Source organism: Ascaphus truei, chromosome 1 (assembly GCF_040206685.1).
Source record: "Ascaphus truei isolate aAscTru1 chromosome 1, aAscTru1.hap1, whole genome shotgun sequence".
NCBI classification, from domain to species: Eukaryota; Metazoa; Chordata; class Amphibia; order Anura; family Ascaphidae; genus Ascaphus; species Ascaphus truei.
The window spans coordinates 199918533-199939501 of NC_134483.1; the positions used below are offsets into that span (position 1 = coordinate 199918533).

General features: G+C 41.9%; 1 protein-coding gene across 2 annotated transcripts in view; it reads right to left on the minus strand.

Annotated features, from left to right (window-relative positions):
- ADAMTS19 (ADAM metallopeptidase with thrombospondin type 1 motif 19) overlaps positions 1 to 20969 on the minus strand; it is a 406770-nt gene that overhangs the window by 227416 nt on the left and 158385 nt on the right. For both annotated transcript variants that reach the window (XM_075600164.1, XM_075600173.1), the window contains exon 8: positions 1094 to 1199. In XM_075600164.1, the coding sequence (XP_075456279.1) occupies positions 1094 to 1199 (106 nt within the window). The remainder of the gene's footprint in view (positions 1 to 1093; positions 1200 to 20969) is intronic.

Below are 20969 nucleotides of genomic sequence, written 5' to 3' on the forward strand. Positions count from 1 at the left end.
TGGGAAAAATGCATCGGTGGCTCCAATATGGAATAATGCACCCACGCAAGCAGCCACAGTTTGTACCTACCACAGGGCTGCAGCTTTTTGCTTGTCTGGCTAAATCTGTATATGTATTCCCTGTATCTCACTTGGGTGACACTGCTTTAAAGAAGGCTTGGTGCAGCCCAAAATGTTGCATGTTTCTATCCTATTGCTGTCAAATATATATATAAGCACAAAAACATCCTGATTAGAATGATTTCCAGTATTGAAATAGGTTTTTTTTCCCGTGGACATCAGGTGTTGCTACTCATTCTTTTTAGTATGTTGCTTCAATAAAGCAGTCAAGGGCTGTTAATAATTACATGCAGAGGAGCACACTGAGCATTCTATTCTCTTTAAGCATGGACGTTTTTCCCAGGGCTTTCGTCTGCTGCAATGAATAACCGTACTGCAAGTCTGCATTAAGGAAGTATAAAATCAGACAACTCACTCAAAAACAACTGCTAGACACATCTGTTTGGTTACTGAATCTGCATTGTGAATCTAGTAGTGATTGCAAAACTGATACAATTTGGTTATTATAAAGACTAAAAGGTGACAACAGCCATACTAAGTATAAGGTACCGCAGACATAAATAACTCAACATGTTTTTCACAGGTCCAATAAACCTGCATCATTTACTGCATTGCATATACATTGCCTATACTGCAGGCAGGGATTGAGGGTAATGACGTGGAAAAACATTGATGCTTTAACGTAAAACAAATGTGTAACAATAGATGAACTACAGCATTATCATATTCATTGTATAGTCAATGATCAGATCTCCTTTTGAGAAATATATATATATGATGTGGTGGGTTCTGGTGTTATATCTTGCTGGAATTGTGTGTTTGTTAGTGAAGAGATGTTGGCAGATCTAAAAACAAATTTGTTGAAGTCTGCATTAATGTGGATTTTTAAATGCAATGTGTTTATTGATTGATATTTAAAGCTCAAAGTTTATTTGCTGGGGGAAAAAAAAGCTTCAGTCAGATCACCATGTCAGAGATCTGCAAAAGTGATAGTGTTTTTGCTTCACTGCAAATGTATTTGAGATAAACTTACTTGTGACCCATCTCATGAGCAATTGTGAACGCAAGATTCAGACCACTATCTTCTGCGATAATGCATTTTCTTTTGTCGCTGCACATTCCATTCAAATATGCTATACCTGCAAAGAAAATATAAACTTGTTATTGTTCTTATTACTAGTAACTTCCCATTTATACAACATACTGTGCCAGCAAGAAATAAAGCATGTGAAGATTTTACAGCACATTCTGCAATTTGTAATCCTACAAAACAGAAGCGCAAGAACAAAACACCACCAATGGTATAACTTTAATCAGTGAAAATTCAGAAATAAAACCAATTTATGCACTCATAAGCATTTATGTTTGCCAGCTCATCAATGCTGCTGCTGCTGTCCCAGAATCCCTTTCAACCCTCGATAGATCCCGGTGAGTACCAAGCCTGCATATGTCACAATATCAAAGCTCCGGTCTGGAAGACGTCGCTTTCACGGAGTGCAGGGATGGGTTGCAGCAAAGCACAAAGTTCAACCTACAGTAAATGCTTTGTTGGATCTCTACCACTTTCTCTTGGGTGTTTAGCCTTTGCTAATAGGTTGCACTTACAGCCTTTTATACAATATGCCAGGCTTTGCCTGTATAACTTTAATTACTACATAAGTGCTCATGGGTAATACAGTAAAATCATATACATTCTGTCCCAACATATTTTAAGTGGCTGATTCTGAAGATATACAGTAGCAATCTTAAATCATTAAAACTTTGACTCAGGCCCTCATTCTCTCCCATCTTGATTGCTGTAACCTCCTGCCTTCCTGCTTCCCACCTGTCTCCCCTATAATCTATCCTTAACGCTGCTGCCAGAATCACTCTGCTCTTTCCTAAATCTGTCTCAGCGTCTCCCCTGCTGAAATCCTTCTCCTGGCTTCCGATCAAATCCCGCATCTCACACTCAATTCTCCTCCTTACTTTTAAAACTTTACACTCTTCTGCCCCTCCTTACATCTCAGCCCTAATTTCTCGCTATGCACCATCCCACCTCTTGCGTTCTGCTAAATGATGTCTTCTCTCTACCCCTTTTGTATCCAAAGCCCTCTCCCGCCTTAAACCCTTCCTCCCGCCTTAAACCCTTCTCACTGACTGCTCCACACCTCTGGAATGCCCTTCCCCTCAATATCCGACTAGCACCCTCTCTATCCATCTTTAAACCCCATCTTAAAACACACCTGCTTAAGGAAAATATGAGTAGCTCGATGGCTGATAATTAACACCTCTTACATTAACCTTGGCCCTTTGCAGACACACTTACCAGAATGCCCTCCTGCTGTCTCTGTATGTTCCTCCCAACCAATTAGATTGTAAGCTCTTCGGAGCAGGGACTCCTTTTCCTAAATGTTACTTTTAAGTCTGAAGCACTTATTCCCTTTGTGTTATTTATATCTTATTATGTGTTATTTATATCTTATTATTTATATGATTGTAATTATTACTGCTGTGAAGCGCTGTGTACATTAATGGTGCTATACAAATTAAGACATACATACTGTACATTATAATCAGAAACACGAATAAGATAAAAATAACCATTTGTTCTTTGAGCCTGTCACTCCCTGGTAGTAATGTCAACCAGACTGGAGCTCAGATACCGTGTCGTCTGCAGACCGGGTCCACCCCAGTATACAACACATGTGAGCAGGAGAATGAGTGCCGAACATTGTTGGTTAGTACAGGTGGAAGAAAGTGATTTTGGGACAGCAACATTGATCTGGCAAACACCAATGTTTGCTCAATGGTAATGTCACAGTCTGGAAAGTTGGGGAACCTGGTTGAAATTCCAGTGTATGACTTCTTTGTGACCTTGGCCAGACTTAGGGCCTCATGTAGTAAATTCCAATAGAAATTATCGGTAGGGTTTTGAACTCGCTATTTTTTTTGCCGAGTTGCTCTCACGGTATGCCGAAAGGCCCGAATACCAGTGAGAGCAACATTTCCAAATATGGCGAGTCGCTGGCGGCGATAGGACCTGCCCTCCGAAAAGGGCTCACCCGGCGACTTGTATCTGCTGCAGAGAGATCCGCCTCTCTGTGCAAAAATCACACCGGAAATAAAAATATTTTAACATTTAAATTTTGTTACTAGTGTATTGTAGCAGGGGGTCTCCGGAGCTGAACCGCGTTGGTTTGAGATCCGGGGACCCCCAACTTACCGAGATACAGGTCCCGTTATGGGGTGCCGGTATCTCCTATGCATGGAAATGTCCCGATCACGTGTCGGTGCATAGGAGATAACGGCACCCCATAACGGGGCCTGTATCTCGGGAAGTAGGGGGTCCCCGGACCTCAAAACAATGTGGTTCTGCTCCGGAGACCCCCTGCTCATCTACACTAGTAATAAAATTTAAATTTAAAAATATTTAGTAAGCACCAATACACAACCCACACCGTGCCCCCCATAAAACCATGATTTATTTTTTTACACACAGGATTAATACCCCAGTCCAGCGTAGGTCCCCGGTGGTCCCGACAGGTGTCCGCAGGCCCCACAGTGCACCCCTGGGGGTGCCCACGGGTGTCTTGGGGCCGCCGGGTGGTCCCCACAAGGCTCCGTGGGCCTCCAGGTGGTACTCACGTGTGTCCATGGGCCCTAATGGGGTCCACGGGTGGTCTCCGCGGGTGTCTGGGGGTCCCTGGGTTGTCCCCAAGGGTGTCTGGGCACCTTCAGTGGTTCACACAGTGGTCCGGGGGCCCTCGGGTGGTTCCCACGGGGGTCTTTGGGCCCTCGGGTTGTCCCTGCGGGTCCCCGCAGCCCCCACAGCTGTGGTTGTTTATTAATTATTGTAATGGTTTATTGGGGGCCTAGGAGGTGGGTTGTAGGGCTGTTGTGTGTATTTTTTCGTATTGTGGGTAGCAGTGGTGGGTGAAGGGGGTAGTAGCCAAGGATGGGTGTTTAGGCCTACTGGGTAGTAGCGAGAGGGGTTAACCCCTTCATTACCTTAGTGGTATTAACCGCTAAGGTAATGAAGGGGTTCAGTCCACCCGCAAGCCCCGTGCAAAGCCTAAACACCCATCAAGGGCCAAATACCACCTTCAACCACCCCCGCTACCCACAATAAACTTGGCACTAGTAGTTAATTCCCTTCATTGCCTTAGAGGTTAGCCGCTAAGGTAATGAAGCCGGGCTGTAAATATTTTTTTTCAGGCATCTTATTCATGCCAGGGGTCTCTGGTGCTGGTATTAATGGGTATCAGCTCTGGAAACCCCCGGCATCAATCCAATGCAGGAGAAAGGCCTGATTTTTTTCTAAGTGCCGTCTTGCCATTCATCGCTGCTTCTCCCCACCTTCTTGGCAACTTTTTGACGATTTGGGAGAGAAAATCACAATTCTAGAGCAGCGATCAGCTGCGATAAGCTGGTCAGGGCTACTACAGTAGAATACAGCGAGTTTGAAAAGCTGGCGATGAGCAGCGAAAAATGGCTTATCGCCGAGCGGTCTGAGTTTTTTTTTTTCAGGCCAAAAAAAACATCGATTTTTGCTCCTATTGCCAGCTTATCAGAGCTTACTGAATCGCAGTAGGCTGTTTTGGCGAGAAGAGAGGCCCTTAGTCTCTTTCCCAGGCTCCACGATTACATTGGAAGCTCTATGGGCAGTGAATCATTGTGCCTGCAAAATTCCATGTTCAGTGCTGTGCACACTGGCCGTGCTATATACCGTAAGAAAAAAAACAAACTCTACATACAACTTTTTAATGAAAATACATGTAGTGAATTATTTTTTTTCCAAGCTTCATTAAGTTTGCGAAAATTTGAAAAGGTGAAATACCGTAATGTTGTGCCATATTTGAACTTTGAACTTTGGTGAAAAATGTGCTCATCTCCAGCCAGATCCACACTGGGTATTTAGCCCATAACATTATGCATTAATAAAGAATATTAATGGAAAGGTACAAACTGGATAATCTAATATATTGGAAAACTTTGTTTGATGAACAGTATCATTTTAATGCACACCATAGAAAAACTTCCATACAATAAAAACAGCTTTTAATCAATATACATATAAAAATAGAAATTGAAAACCCAGAGACATTTAATTAAATGTAATTACATTTTTAAATTAAATCTAGAGCTTGACCACTACTTCAGTACTCCATATAATTGGGTAGGACTATCCCTCTGGGAAAAAAAAGAATGCAACTCAAGCACTATATGATATCACCATAGGTATGGTGATGGTTATGTACTCTGTGCTAGTACTGTGAATAAAATAATCCTTCACCTGTATAATGTAGATAAAAAATATCATACATGTGGTGATTATTATACAGTATACTGTACTCTGTGCTAGTGCTCAAACAAATAATAAACCCTCAGTGTAAGATATACATATGTATATATATATATATATATATATATATATATATATATATATATATATATATTGCGCTCTATTAACCTACCAGACTTTGAGTCCACTTTACACTCCTCCCTCTCCTCTCTCAGCTCTGCTACAGACCTTGACAACCTGGTCTGGAACTACAACTCTGCCTTATCCTCCTCTCTTGATCTACATGCCCCACTTTCTCTCTGCCGTCCTCGCCCTTCTAACACCAGACCCTGGCTAAATTTCCACATGCGCATGCTGCGTTCCTCCACTCGTTCCTCTGAACGCCTCTGGAGGAAATCTCATACTCTCGCAGACTTCCTTCACTACAAATGTATGCTATCCTGTTTCAACTCTGCCCTCTCGCAAGCTAAACAAGCCTACTTTTCTTCACTAATCAACATGCACAAGTCTAACCCACGCCGACTCTTCTCTGTCTTTGACTCTCTACTCAAACCACCCTCAACTGCCTCTTCTTCCTCCATCTCAGGACTTTGCTGACTATTTTAAGGAAAAGATGGTGGAAACCAGTGCTTCTGAATAAGCCAGTCCCTTTAATATATGAGTCTGCACTGCCTAAAAAGCAGGAGGAGACTCACGGTGGCATAAAAACAATTTAATAAATGAAGGGATCAGACATAGCCCCCCACAGCAGCACCAGGTAACACACTTATGCGTTTCGGGCTGTGTGCCCTTTATCAAGGTGTACCAGTGCACTGCCTTTTTCATCTGTTCCTATTTTAAGGAAAAGGTGGAATCCATACGCCAGAACATCCCCTCTGTTTCTTCCTCCCATCCTACACCTCTTCCCAACTCTGCTCCTGCCTTCCTTGACTCTTTTTTTCCACTGTTTCAGAGGAGGATGTGTCATTGTTGATCTCCTCTTCTCCCTCTACCACTTGCTTTGTTGACCCCATTCCCTCCCATCTCCTAAAACCTCTTGGTCCTACTATAATCCCTATGCTCACACACATTTTTAACTCCTCCCTCTACTCTGGTACCTTTCCCTCCTCCTTCAAACATGCAATAGTTATACCATTACTCAAAAACAGCAAGCTTGACCCTACCTGTCCTTCAAACTATCGACCTGTCTCCCTCCTGCCTTTTGCCTCTAAACTCCTTGAACGTCTTGTATTCTCTCGCTTGCTCCATTTTCTCAACACCTATTCTCTCCTAGACCCTCTACAATCTGGCTTCTGCACTGCTCACTCCACGGAAACAGCCCTCACTAAAATAACTGATGACCTCCATGCTGCCAAAGACAGAGGTCACTACAATCTGCCCATATTACTCAACCTCTCTGCAGCATTTGAAACCGTGGACCACCCTCTTCTCCTTCACATGCTCCATACTCTTGGTATTCGGAACAAAGCTCTATCTTGGATCTCCTTTTACCTCTCCCATCGTACTTTCAGTGTCTCTTCTGCTAACACCTTCTCCTCCTCTATTGACCTCTCTGTGGGGGTACCCCAGGGCTCTGTCCTGGGACCTATTCTCTTTTCTCTGTACACACTCTCTCTAGGTGACCTAATAACATCTCTTGGGTTTAAATATCACCTCTATGCTGACGACACACAAATTTACCTTTCAACCCCTGACCTTACACCTGCTGTACAAACCAAAGTTTCTGAATGTCTCTCTGCTATATCATCCTGGATGGCCCTCCGCCGCCTTAAACTCAATATGGCAAAAACAGAGCTCCTTATATTTCCTCTCAAACCTGGCCCTACTACCTCCTTCCACATTACTGTTGGAAGTACGATCATTCACCCGGTAGCCCAAGCATGCTGCTTAGGGGTCACACTTGACTCCTCTCTCACATTCTCCTCTCACATTCAAAACGTTTCTAAAACCTGTCACTTTTTCCTCCGTAATATCACAAAGATACGCCCGTTCCTCTGTTGCACAACTGCTAAAACTCTGACTCAGGCCCTCATTCTCTCCCGTCTTGATTACTGTAACCTCCTGCTGTCCGGCCTTCCTGCCTCTCACCTGCCTCCCTTACAGTCTATCCTTAACGCTGCTGCCAGAATCGCTCTGCTCTTTCCTAAATCTGTCTTCGCGTCTCCCCTCCTGAAATCCCTCTCCTGGCTTCCGATCAAATCCCGCATCTCACACTCAATTCTCCTCCTTACTTTTAAAGCTTTACACTCTTCTGCCCCTCCTTACATCTCAGCCCTAATTTCTCGCTATGCACCATCCCGACTCTTGCGTTCTGCTCAATGATGTCTTCTTTCTACCCCCTTTGTATCTAAAGCCCTCTCCCGCCTTAAACCTTTTTCGCTGACTGCCCCGCACCTCTGGAATGCCCATCCCCTCAATACCCGACTAGCACCCTCTCTATCCACCTTTAAGACCCACCTTAAGACACACTTGCTTAAAGAAGCATATGAATAGCACTGTGGTTAATACTAGACACGTGATACATAAAGCTTGGCCCCCTCCAGAAGCACTTACCAGAATGCCCTCCTACTGTCTCTGTACGTTCTCGCTACCTACCAATTAGATTGTAAGCTCCTCGGAGCAGGGACTCCTTCCTTAATGTTACTTTTATGTCTGAAGCACTTATTCTCATGAACTGTTATTTATATTATCTGCTATTTATTCGTCTACCCGTGTATTCCTACTGTGAAGCACTATGTACATTAATGGCGCTATATAAATAAAGACATACAATACAATTTATATATATATATATATATATATATATATATATATATATATATATATATAAGTGACACTGTGTGCTCATTTGCATGTCATTTCCCAGAATCCCTTGCTGCAGTGGAAGTGCTGTATGCTGGGTGATAATGGGGAAAGGCGGGGTTGCAGACCTGCCTAAGACATGCAGATGAGCATACAGTTATATTTGCATATATATATATATATATATATATATATATATATATATATATATATATATATATATATATATATTTATATATGTATGTACCTTGGAGTCGGAGATGATGTCGTGATTTCGCAGTTTCCAGAGGACAAGTTGGATCCGTTGAATGAAGATGGATAGGTCTTCCCCATCCTTTTGTCTGAGGCCGTAGTATTTAGGCCACAGTTTGCTTTCATCTTCATCCTTCCCATAGATGCACACCAGCAGATCCTATGGGCCGAGATGTCAGCATCTTGATCGCGATGCATACTAATCATAGTGGATGCTGGAGGTCGGAGGCACTCCATTATCCTCTGACGTTTCACCGCCTCGGAACAGGGCCATTCATCAAGTACCTTGAGGGTATGTTCCCACCAGGACTCGATCCCTTCTTCACAAACTGGGATAGGGGTCATCTCGGAGTAGGCCTTGAGCTTCCTGTAATTTTGTGCTTGTGACGACATGGTCAGGGCCTCCACTAATTGCAGTAAGGTTACTCTTAGTACTGAGCCACCACTTGACAATCAACTATAATTGCCCGGCCCGGGGCTGCGGGCTAGCGTTGGACTTCCCGCCTGTTGGTTAGGGGGCGTCTACTGGGGTGAACTTCCCGCCCAGCTGGTGGTCTCTTGCGTGGCACTTGTGGTGAATGTTATCCGGGGGAGGGATATGTCTTGCCTCGCTGGGGTACTGGTGACCATTTTTATGGTTCTCCACTCCCCGGGTTCATAGGAGGCAGTGGAGGTCTCAACCGGTGGAAGAGCCCTTTTGGAGGGTCCAGGAGGGGAGGTAGCTTGGGGGATGCTAGCCCGGGATATATGAGTGGGCACCCGTGAGGCAAAGTCTCTGGCAGGTATATTACCTGAGGGGCATCTTTGGGGCATATCTCTTGCCCAGTGGCCAGTAACACTACACTCCCCTGACATGCGGGGTCATATTTCCTGCTGATGATCCTGACATCGCCCATGCCAGGGGATCTTTTACTTGGTCGGGTACAGCGAACATGGAGATGAGGGCTGGGACTCCTCCCACTGCGACCACGTGTCGAGGAGGTTCTCGGAGCTCGGAGCTCAAGGACCTGTTGTGGCGAGGGTCTGAGAGTTTCGGAAATGTGGACAGCTGAGTCGGGCACCCCAGGGTTGAGACCTCAGCAGCGCCTCCAATTGTAGTGCTCTTTCCACCACCCCTTGGGAGATATGGCGGCTACGGTGTATGTGCTGCTTTACATGCGGCTCACAGGAGACCTGAGCCTCTGCTGCTGGGAGCCTGGGGTGTATCTGAGTAGGTAATCGGTAGCACCTCCACCTGTATGGGATCCTACAATGTGGGATAACCCCATTACAGGAACCCCATACAATAAAACACCCTGGTACATATAACAGTTTTACTGCATTCGAAAGAATACTGAACATATATAAACACAGCTCCCCACACCCGGTCACGCATGACCGTGTCCTCCAGTAACCACCAACCCATTGTGTACACACACTGGCGATATAGTCCCATAAAGTCCCGAAGGACCCTCGGGCACCCAACCACCCTGGGGTAAATGAGGAGCAACTCCCACCCAAATGTGTGAGACAGCGCTGCCCCCCACTAACGTGTTTATAGTTGGTGCACTTGTAGTACGTGCCGGGTGCTCCAACACCCGGTAATGCCACAATGAAGGATAGGATCCAGCGACGGCGGTTGTTAGCAACAATGTCTGCCTCCACGTGGGGTGACTTCCCACGAGGAGTGTATCACCTTTGCAGATAGTCTCTTAGTATGGTGGTCTGGTCCCAGACTACAGGATCACCAGTCCGCAGCCGCGTCCTGGTTGTGTCCCTGAGTTGGGGTGCTAAGCACATGCATACCCTGCCCCTTCCTCGTCCCAGCTCCGACTGGTGTGCTTCTCTGTGCGCGTGACCAGCTTACTCCAAAGGCGCCGTGACCTCTGACCCTACGCGTTTCGTGATTACGTCACTTCCTCAGGGGATGAGGAAGTGACGTAATCACGAAACGCGTAGGGTCAGAAGTCACGGCGCCTTTGGAGTAAGCTGGTCACGTGTTACGTTTTCGACCATCCCCGCAGGAAGTGTTGTCATCGTGTGAGAAGTCCCCTTCACTCGGCTGTGCAGCTGAGTAGCTGTCTAGCTCCCCATCCCCTTCATTCACCTGGGAATCCCCTAAATCTGGAGGGAGTGTTGTGACACCGTCCTGCACATCGGAGCGTCAATGAAGGACTTGATCTACACCTGGCAACCACTGTTTGGTCTCAGACATGCATGTTATCTGGCCCAGCTGTAAGTAGGGTTTTGGGTTTTTAACCCCTTGACGACCCGCTGCAGCAGGCTCCTTTTGTTTTAATAAATTGTTTATTGTTTCAGCTTCTGTGTTATATGTAGTTTTATGTTGTTTGTCTTTCACGTTGTTTGTATTGTATGTACTATATGATTTACAGTATACACTATGATCATTTTCTTTTTATCTGTCCACATGTCACGGATGTATTGATTGGAATTCCACATCCTATTGGACCTATTGAATTTCCCCCATTGGAATTATTGGACTTTATCAAAACTGTGGGCGCTGGTTTGTATTTGTATTCCCTGTGTTCCATCTGGTGTTGTTCACACCAATTATCCCTGGCTGCCCTGTTAACATTTTTCACTCTCTGTATATTGCTGCATATATGATATAGTTCTTGTAGAGATTAGCGCTATCAAGCACATATTTTCTGTGTTATCACTGGACATACTGTATACACTCTCCACCAATTTTTAGCTTTAAATTCGCTCCTTTGTCACGGCAATTTTGCGTCCATGCACAACCAATTTGTGTTAGTACCTTTATTTTATTATTTGAGCACAGCTCCCCATTAAAATTGGTTTTAACTAATATCACATCACACAGCATCTATTCACTGTTAGTGTCCACCTATTTAGCTATCCCCTCACGGAACTACGTTAGAGTGCTCTCTACATAGGGGTTCTTTTTTTTTCTTAGTGTGCTAACTGACTTTGAAATACCAATAAATAGCTAGGTGGAGAAGGTTTCACACCGAGAAAACGGAGCACAGCTGCAGCACAGAATGGGGCTAGACACCGAAAAAAGTCTATTATAAAAACACCTTTATTGCGTGGTAGACAGCGTGGAGCACAGGTAGGATCCTGACAATATAGGTCCCCATGTTTGAGCTCATGTGCACACTAAGTCATAGAAACTCACAGAGGCTTATATGATCTATCTTCATGCAAGTTTCTACTGTTCAAGTGATTTACATTATTATACTGGTCTTATGGACTTTGAGCACTGATATGTGGACCTTCATCCTGATCTTCTAAATACTGTATCTAGTTGCCCTAAAACCTGAAAGAGGATTAACCCGTAGTGTCAATGAATCTAATACTGAGAGCTGCTGCGTGGATATGGCGTTCAGGAACCTGCAGCTCAGCCACTGGAGCTGCATTCGTGATGTCAACTATGATGTCATCTAAACCTGATGCACATTTCACTAAACTCTGAGCTTCTAGGGTTCTATTTTTATATGTGTGTAACAGGTATGTCCCATAATACCTCTCTTTCACAATAGTATATCTGTTATGTAAGCCCCTAGTAAGTTCAGGGCATTATGGGTTAATCTGTGGGCTATTGACCCCCCTTGTGCTCCTCTTTGATGGACAGGAGTGCGGTGATGACTCATGGTCTGTGTGTAGCCTATCAGAGATAGGTGCAGTCCCTGCTTCCTGAGGAAGAGGAGTATCCAAATGTTAGTCAGTCTTGCTCTGGAGAGGGAAGAGAGAGCATGGGCTGTCAGTCTCTCCCATGGCGAGGATGAGCTGGCCCACTCCAAGCTCAGGAGTCTGGAGAATATCAAGACTCAATACCTCTACAATACCTCTACTATTGGGGTAGGCACTACAGCACTGTAAGAGGAATTGCAGTGGCTGTATATCATGATGTACAATAAAGATCCTTGTTCCCGTTTCACCTGCCTGAGTGTCAGTTCCTGGGCAGAGTGGAGCACGTGTGCAGTGGTGGGAACTGATCTCCGGAATCCCCTGGAGCCCACTACAGCTTGAGGCGCTGAGCACCATGAGAAGAACTGCAATAACCAGAAACCAAAAGCCTGTCCTATTCACCCTATAACAACGTGGTCGCTCAAGATTTCCTGCTCCAAACAGGTATGCACCATGACACCCCATGTAGCAGTAGAATCTCCCAGAGAGGGGGGGGGGGGGAACAGGGCTACATGTGTATAGATAAAACCCCCAACAAATGTGAAAGAAAGTTGTTCTATAGCGTACATAAAAAGGATACTGTTCTTCAAACTAAATTTAGCACATACCATCCTAATCTGATTTAAAGCATTACATTTTAATAACAAATAACACAAGCTACTGTATGCCTTTTCTGATGGTTATTCTAAGTGATTTGTACATTCTATTTATATACTAGTTCATTCTAGTTACAGTAATCAATCAATTACTCTTCTGAACAGTTTGTGGAATATTTCCTTAGAGGGTGTTTAGCATTAGCACCTACATACTGAGGCATGTTTTGTAGTAAATAGAAAAATGCACTGTGCTTGTATCACATTTATGATTAAACTAGTAAATGCAGTGTTAGCTGAATTATTTTCTTTTACATATAATGATAATGAATGTAGTGAGAACACAAGGTTTATTGTTAAATAGGCTGTGTTGTCAGTGTTAGTAAATCAAACAGAATATACATGTGTGTATTTGTGCGTTTTTTTCTTTAAATAATTTACCGTTATCAAAATGTTATATATTATATAAACTATATGTGAATAATTGTATATAACTTACTTATTTAGTATTAATACCACAATTAGCAAGAAAATAGTTAAGGAAATTATAGTGAGGACTAGTGATATTAAGGAAATTAATATAACAATTAACATATATATATATACATATATATATATATATATATATATATATATATATATATATATATTTATAACTAAACGTTTCTCAGATCTATCTCATAGAGTGTATTAAATCGAGTAAGAAAAGCATCCCCTTTGCAGCTTGAATCTTATGTGGGTGTTCTGCTCATCCATCGAGAAAATTCAGCCGGATCTCAAAAGACAAAAACAAAAAGACGAAGCGTACCAGGGTTAAGTTTAAAAATATATATAATGATAAAATTACACATAGTATTTGTACCTCATAATTGAGAACATGACACATCGCTCCCACACTAGGGAAGGTCCCGTAGTCCGTGGCAGTGATCAAACAGTGACCATTCGCACCAGGTCTCCGGATCAACCATCGAGCCTTAAGTCAAAGAATCGTTCTGTCTGTTTCAATGTAAGACACAAGACCTCAACGCTCTCCGCACATGACCATGCTTCAGCACCCCTGATGAAGCACGGTCACATGCAAAATTTGTTTAGGTCATGCATCTTTCTTCTTACATTGAATCGGAAAGTAGGCCGTTGTAGACAGCGAAATATATGTTGGGTCTTCTTGATATTACTAGAGCTGCGTTTCTGCTTGATACTGTATATCTACTTAAACATTAAGGCTTGTTGTTCCATCTCTAACTACACTTGTATATTCATCAATATACTCCCCCCACCCCTTATCAGAATGTGCATCTGTGGGATTTTATTTTGGATTTGCGATCAACTCACTGGTTCCTCCCCACCCCCTTGATCCTGATATCCAGAGGGAGATAATCTATACCTATAAGACCTTCTCCATCTTATATCTATGTGCAGCAACAAAAGTTATACAAATCCTGAAAGCCTTCACTGGTGAAGGTAATCTGTCGAACAGATGGAGCAGAGTTAGGGGTTAATTGGAAGCGAAAGGGAACTTGTGGTGATGTTCCACCTAATTTAGCCACCAAAGCAATAACAGCAGTATTTAAATACCTACTGAACCTTCTATAACGCAGGCACAAACAACACCCAATATAAATCCTGCACAATATTAGGAAGCAGCACACGTGGGAGCAGCAGCTGTTGCTACAGATACATTAGTATCAGTAATATATACGGCTAATCAAATTACTAGAGGAATAATGAGACATTACCAGCATCTCAGAGGTGACAGACAACAGAATGAACAAATAATAGGTGTGAAGATTAATAAAGTAAGTTATATCGATTTACTATGTGTGTTCTTTTTTTATTGCTGCGTCAGGGAAATACTGTAGAGATGCCCTAAACACAACATTTTTCTTTATCAAGCACATTAGAATAAGCTTGAAAAATGGCGATCAGCAGACACACAAAGTAATCTAAAGTGTTGCGTTCATTTGTCCGATTTTCACCTTCTTAAATAGCCTTCTTCATGACCAAAGTTCATATTTAGCCACTTTCAGTGTATCTAACACTATGTTTTATGGACTTACAAATCCGGTTTAACATATTGAAAGCTCGATTATCATTTGCAATATTGTACATTTAATTTTACTTATTGCTTACAGAACTTATCATTTTAGAAGCACTCTCGCCTACATTTGTTTTAGAAATGGCCTAGAACGGAAATTAAATTAGTCCCAATTACTGAAGAGTGGTAGCTATTAACAAGGAACATTAGTCATTTACTTACAGTATAGTCACTATTCGTTGGTGAATGGAACCCTAATTACTGAAGGACCTCAGGAGGAACAGACAGCAAAAGTGTCATTATGTTGGATGCACTTAGGTCACATGGCATCCATCATTAATTACATGTTTTTTCTCAAGATCTAATTCACCACAAGAAATAATGGGCACATGGATGGTACTGATGCTCTAATGCACAAAGTCAATCTAAAAAAAAAAACAATGTATCCAATATTTCGTTTGAGTCTGCATTGCTACATTTTTTTGGTACATGTATACTATATAAAAAAAAACATACATTAAAGCCACATCAAACACTAACTACACAATGTAAGTCAGACAGATGCTAACCATAAATTAAATTCTACTGCTTAGTTATTAATGGCATGTGCGAGGAATAAAAACTGGCTTCAGTAAGCATCTGTTCTTGCTTAAACATTGCAGGTTTAAAATAAAGAATACCTTTAAGTATGTGATAAGCAACATCCTGTAGGTTTAAACAAAAAGTGTGAGAAACCCCAAGGTTAAAGCCTTCAGGAGTGAAGGGGAACAATTCCTATTTTTGTTTTATAAATGCGTGTTATAGTTTATCTCACCATACATACTGCATGCAGAGGTTTTCTATTTGGCATTGCTTTCCATTGCATCTGTTAAATTAAGTAACACAACAGGTACAAGTATTTTAGAATCTTTCTTCTAAAACATGAACTAAACTAAAACAAAAATAAACATTACACAAATGATTGCCTAATATAATATTGTCTTTTCAATAAAGCGACCCACTTAAATATGTGTACCAGCTCAACAACGTTCTGAAATGATGCACAGGTGATCTAAACTACAGTAGATGTAGATTCACTAAGTGGCGTTTAATCAAGGAGACTAATGCTACATTGTATAAAATAGGAACTGACATTGAACTGAGTAGAGAAGGGTGGCATGAACCAAAAGGTGTGAGCAAGCTGAATTTATTCCTTCTCATACTGTCTGGAGGGAAATTTTAGCAGATTGCAATTCAGGAAAATGTGCAAATGGCAATGGGATTATTTTTTTGATAACTCTGAAAGAATGTTTTACAACAATTCTAATGAGGGGACAGGAATGTTTGATAAAAGTCCCCAAGCACTGTCATACTGTACCTTAATATCAGAAGCTGAAACAAATACCTTTCAACAGTCAAGTTAGTGATTCTTTACTAGTAGAATAAAGCAAACAAACAGCTAACTGTTTTAAACAAACGTGTGTGCACTAAAGGTCTAGAAACACAAATACAATAAATTAATATAATATAAATTGCCAAACAAAACAGTGCTATTCTGTTCTATTTAAGCCCTTTTGTGTGAGCTCAAACACCCACAACATCTCTCATTAGTCTATTTTTAGACTACAGTACAGCACTGACAACCAATATCCTGTTGTTTTTCTTTTATTGGAGGACTAACCAGATTGCAAAAAAACAGTCTAAAAACAACGGTGTAACATAGAACAAAATGTACCTGTCCACCTATAAAAGGAAACAATGCACTGAATGAAGAAGTGCAGGTGAAATAGTCCAGATAGGGGGATACTGAATAGAGCACCCCGCCTAGGGCCCGCTGGGAAGTGAAAACCTGTCCATAGCCCTCAAGTGGAAAAAATGCTATATGGTGCTCTAAAAACAAATGCAGTATATTATACGCCAAAATATAAGCAAAGTCTTGAGTGGAGTACCCCTCCAATAATGACTGGATTGGATAAAGCTGTCCCCAAACGATGTCTGGCTGGTACAATGAAAATCCCACATGCACTGAGGTAAGGAAAAACACACACCTGCCGGTGTCCAGCATGAATAGAACATCTATGTGTATAAGGGAAACAGAAGCACAATAAATCCTGAAGCCAAGTCAGAGGTAAATAACAGTGGAATGGACTCACATGGGTAGCAATTCCTCCACTGTCCAGGGGTGCAGCGTGCCTCCGTCAGATAGAATCAAGGAGCAAGAAGGAGAAAAAACGGAGCACTACGTCCAGTGTTTGCTGACAAAAAACCCAAGGATGCGGTCCCACAATAAAAAATAAAGTTTAATGGACAGAAGAAATGAACAGCACACCTACGCGTTTTGGGCTACAAGCCCTTTATGAAGGAGTTGTTTTGCTTAACATTTTATATGTTTTTTAATGGTGTAATATATGTACTGATATTGCTTCACGTATATATTAGACTTTTTAAGCTTAGGTTTTGTGTATGTATTCCCGGAGCATTTAGTGTTTTAGTGTTTTGCTCAATAAAGTTTTTTGTCAATAGCAGTCCTAATGCGCTGACGCCATACGTCCCGCGTCATTTGACATATGCGGAAGTGGTCGGAATTGGCTTTAGTCGCGCGAGGACCTGCTATTTAAACATGCTCCGGTAAGAAAGATTATTCACCTTGATAAAGGGCTTGTAGCCCGAAACGCATAGGTGTGCTGTTTGTTTCATCTGTCCATTAAACCTTATTTTTTATTGTGGGACCGCATCCTTTGGTTTTTTGTCAGCAAGCACTGGACGTAGTGCTCTGTTTTTTCTCCTTCTTGCTCCATAGCCCTCAAGGACTGAATTCATCCTCCCCTAAATTAAAAAATAGGCAGATTATAAATCTAGTGAGTGTTATGACTGCAAATTACTGAGTGCAAAAAAAAAATTCCTATTGTGTAAGATAATTGCTAAAAGTTGCACTGTTTTTGTCTTGTTTTTTATTTTCTTTGCTTAATTTTTTTTTCTTTATGCGTTCCTACGGGACAATATACATATGGAATAGGTATTTCAGTTAAAATTTAGCCAAATGTTAATCTCAATGGAACAAACAGAATACTATTTCACGTTGGAATGTACCCTACATCAATAGATGTTTATTTCAGTTACATACAACATAGCAAACATAAATCTTTTAAAACAGATGCCTACTCAGTGTACAGATGGCAAAAACTTGAAACTGACAATGCTGTCAACCATTATGTTAATTGAATAAATACTGTAACTACAATTACCTCAACTTAAATATCATTATTGACATACATATTTAATAAATTTTTGATTGAACCTCACAACAACGTATAATTTTTGATGAGGGCACAGAAATGATTTGAGAATACAATATTTGATGTGCGTATGGTAGTGATAAAGCAAACAGGAGCTTATGGTTATCAACAATGGGTTGCAGCTGTAATGTAACACAAGGTTAATTGACTCCACTTGTGCCCGCTTCATTCTTATAAACAACCTAGCAATATATAATTTTATCATGAATTATAGAAGTGTAAAGATAAGATAATAAGGGACTCCTCTGCTCAGAATAAGTGACTGCCATTTTCTTTTATCCCAATAACTAGGTTATTTTATTATCTGTAACACTCTAACCCCACTAACATGTAACATTGTGATGTCTTACAAAGTCATGTTGAAGGAGTGATTTAGTTATTATAGTATATCCAGATGTCTACATTTTTTTTTGCTTCAAAAGATGTCTTCCACTGCCAGAAAAGTACACGGTTTTCATATAGAGACACGTCATCTTATTTATGCTATTTTGGCAATGCTATTGCAGCTACTGATGTTCTAATGTTCATAATTAGCAGCAACTCACAAAATCCTCACCATAGAGTGTACTGTATGTGAAACTGATTCTATTACCCTCGTGTAGAGTGTTAACAATTATATGTTAAATCCTAGTTCAAATGTAAGAAACTTGTTTGTGATATATCATATATTGGGTGTAAATCTCTTATACTGATCATTGTACACCTGGTCCTGCCTGGCTGCTAGTTATTGTCAGACCGGTTCATTAGCGCATGGCCAGAATGTAGATCTGTCCTCCTGGAAATACAAAGGAATGCTTTACTGCTATTGTCCACCAGGCTGGAGATGCAGAAAAGACTATGTAGCCCTGTTTCCCCCACCCCTAAGTGAGATATGGGGATAGGCAGTAACTATGCTACTGATGCTGATTATACGTGTTGGCTCACAGGAGCCTAAGCCTCTGCCACGGAGAGCCTGGGGTGAATTACTCTTACAATGTGCTGCAGCGTCTCCACCTGTGAGGGATCCCAGCAGAGCGGAAGCAGCCCCTCACAGGACACAATCACACAATGAACACATAGCTTTGTAAAAATAGAAAGGCCTTTACTGAACATAGAGATAACAGGCAACCCTGAACACTAGACACTATAATGACTAGAGCTACAAATGCCCCATACCTTGCAGGGCCTTCACCCCACACCATTCACCCCACACCATGTACCAAAAGTCCCACAACCCTTAGGCGTTGTACTAGATGAGGATATACTTGGTGCACTTGGTGTATAATGGTACCTGCTGGGTGTGTCCACACCCGGGCGCACTGACGTGGAGATAAGTGTATCCTCTGATCCCGCAACGATTCCGCCTCCGCATGGGATGAAGTCATGTAGGATGATCCCACCGTGGAAACCGTCTCTGCAACTGGACAGGGTCTGGTCCCAGACCACAACCTTCAGGGCTGCGCAGCGTTCTAGCTGTGTCCTTGAACTAACACACAACTAAAGGGGCAGGGTCCCGACCTAAGGGCCTGTCCAGTAGCAACCACAAACTTGATCTGTGACTAGTGCCTAGCTGGGGCCTAGGGGAGATCTCTGGCTTAGTGCACATACACCCTCCCCTCTCTGTGTCCCAGCTCCAACTGACACTTGTGTTCCACTGTCAGTTTCCTGACTCCAGCGTGCAACAATGTATCCCCTTTGCAGCAGGAGAATCTGTAAACCCTATTGTCTGTAATGCAGCAGGTGATATGGGTGAAAAGGTAGTCCCCAGAGGCTTCTGGTTAATGTAGTTCCTTTAGAGCCTCTACTCTATTGGCACTGCGTGCGCTATCTTTAACGCGCATGCGCGATGCTGCAATGGCCGCCGCTAGCATTATCTGCGCCTGTGCAATCTGTAATGGGCGCCGGGAGTCCACACACTGACTGCGCATGCGCGAACCTCGCGCCAACCCCTACATGGCCACCGAACACCTTCTGCACATGCACGACACACCGTGATGCACTCTATGCATTACATTTTGGGGAATGTCCCATTTTTGTGCAAACTCTTGGAATGTCATGTATTCCTGTTATTCTGTGTTGATCATATGTTCTAGGCATGTGATCCCTTTTTCTTTTACCTGACTTGAAATGATGGTTGGGTATGTCACTATAGTTCTTAGAGTCAAAGTCATATCATATATTTCCTTACAGTAAAGGTTTCTCTATTTTTATTACTGTGTGTGTTCAATTTATTGTGTCCTGTGAGGGGTTGCTTCCGTTCTGCTGGGATCCCTCACAGGTGGAGGCGCTGTACCATATATATATATATATATATATATATATATATATATATACCCCAGGTTCTCCGTGGCAGAGGCCAACAGGTAAAAGGGCAGCACTGGTAGCTTCCTGTGTTCTATATATATACACCATTGGGGCCCATGCCTAGGGGTTGAGTCCAGGGATTCATCTTGGAAGATAAGTGAATCAGTTAAAGACTGGATTCTGTTTGCTGTACCATGTGAGTTGTAGAATAAAGCTGTTCTTATTTATAAAATATACTCCTGCTTGAGACTACAATCTATATATTCTGTAATACATATACACACAAATAAAAAATATTGTTTAAAAAAAAAAAAAGGTTCTCACCAGTGGAAAAGCATTATCGTGCGATAACGGGTGCAAAACTTTGCTATAACTTTACATACCTGTACACCACACAATTTTAGTTTTTCACATTTTTGAATATTCACAAAAAAAGAGACTAGTTTTTTTAAAGTTTGAATACTTGATAATGCAAAACTTAGCACATTTTCAAAGAGAATATTCAAAAATGAGAGAGTTTTTACAAATTAGCAAAGAGGATATTACAAAATGGAGAAAAAATCACAAATTTGCCACAAAAATAGGAAAACTAATCCAAATGTGTTTATTCACATTTTTCCCAAAGTTAAAAAAAAATAAATATTCATCCATCTCTAGACATGCAGCAAGTCAGTTCTAAATTAGGGACTTTGTGTACAGGTTAAATCAGTTTAGATACTTATCTATTTATCTGT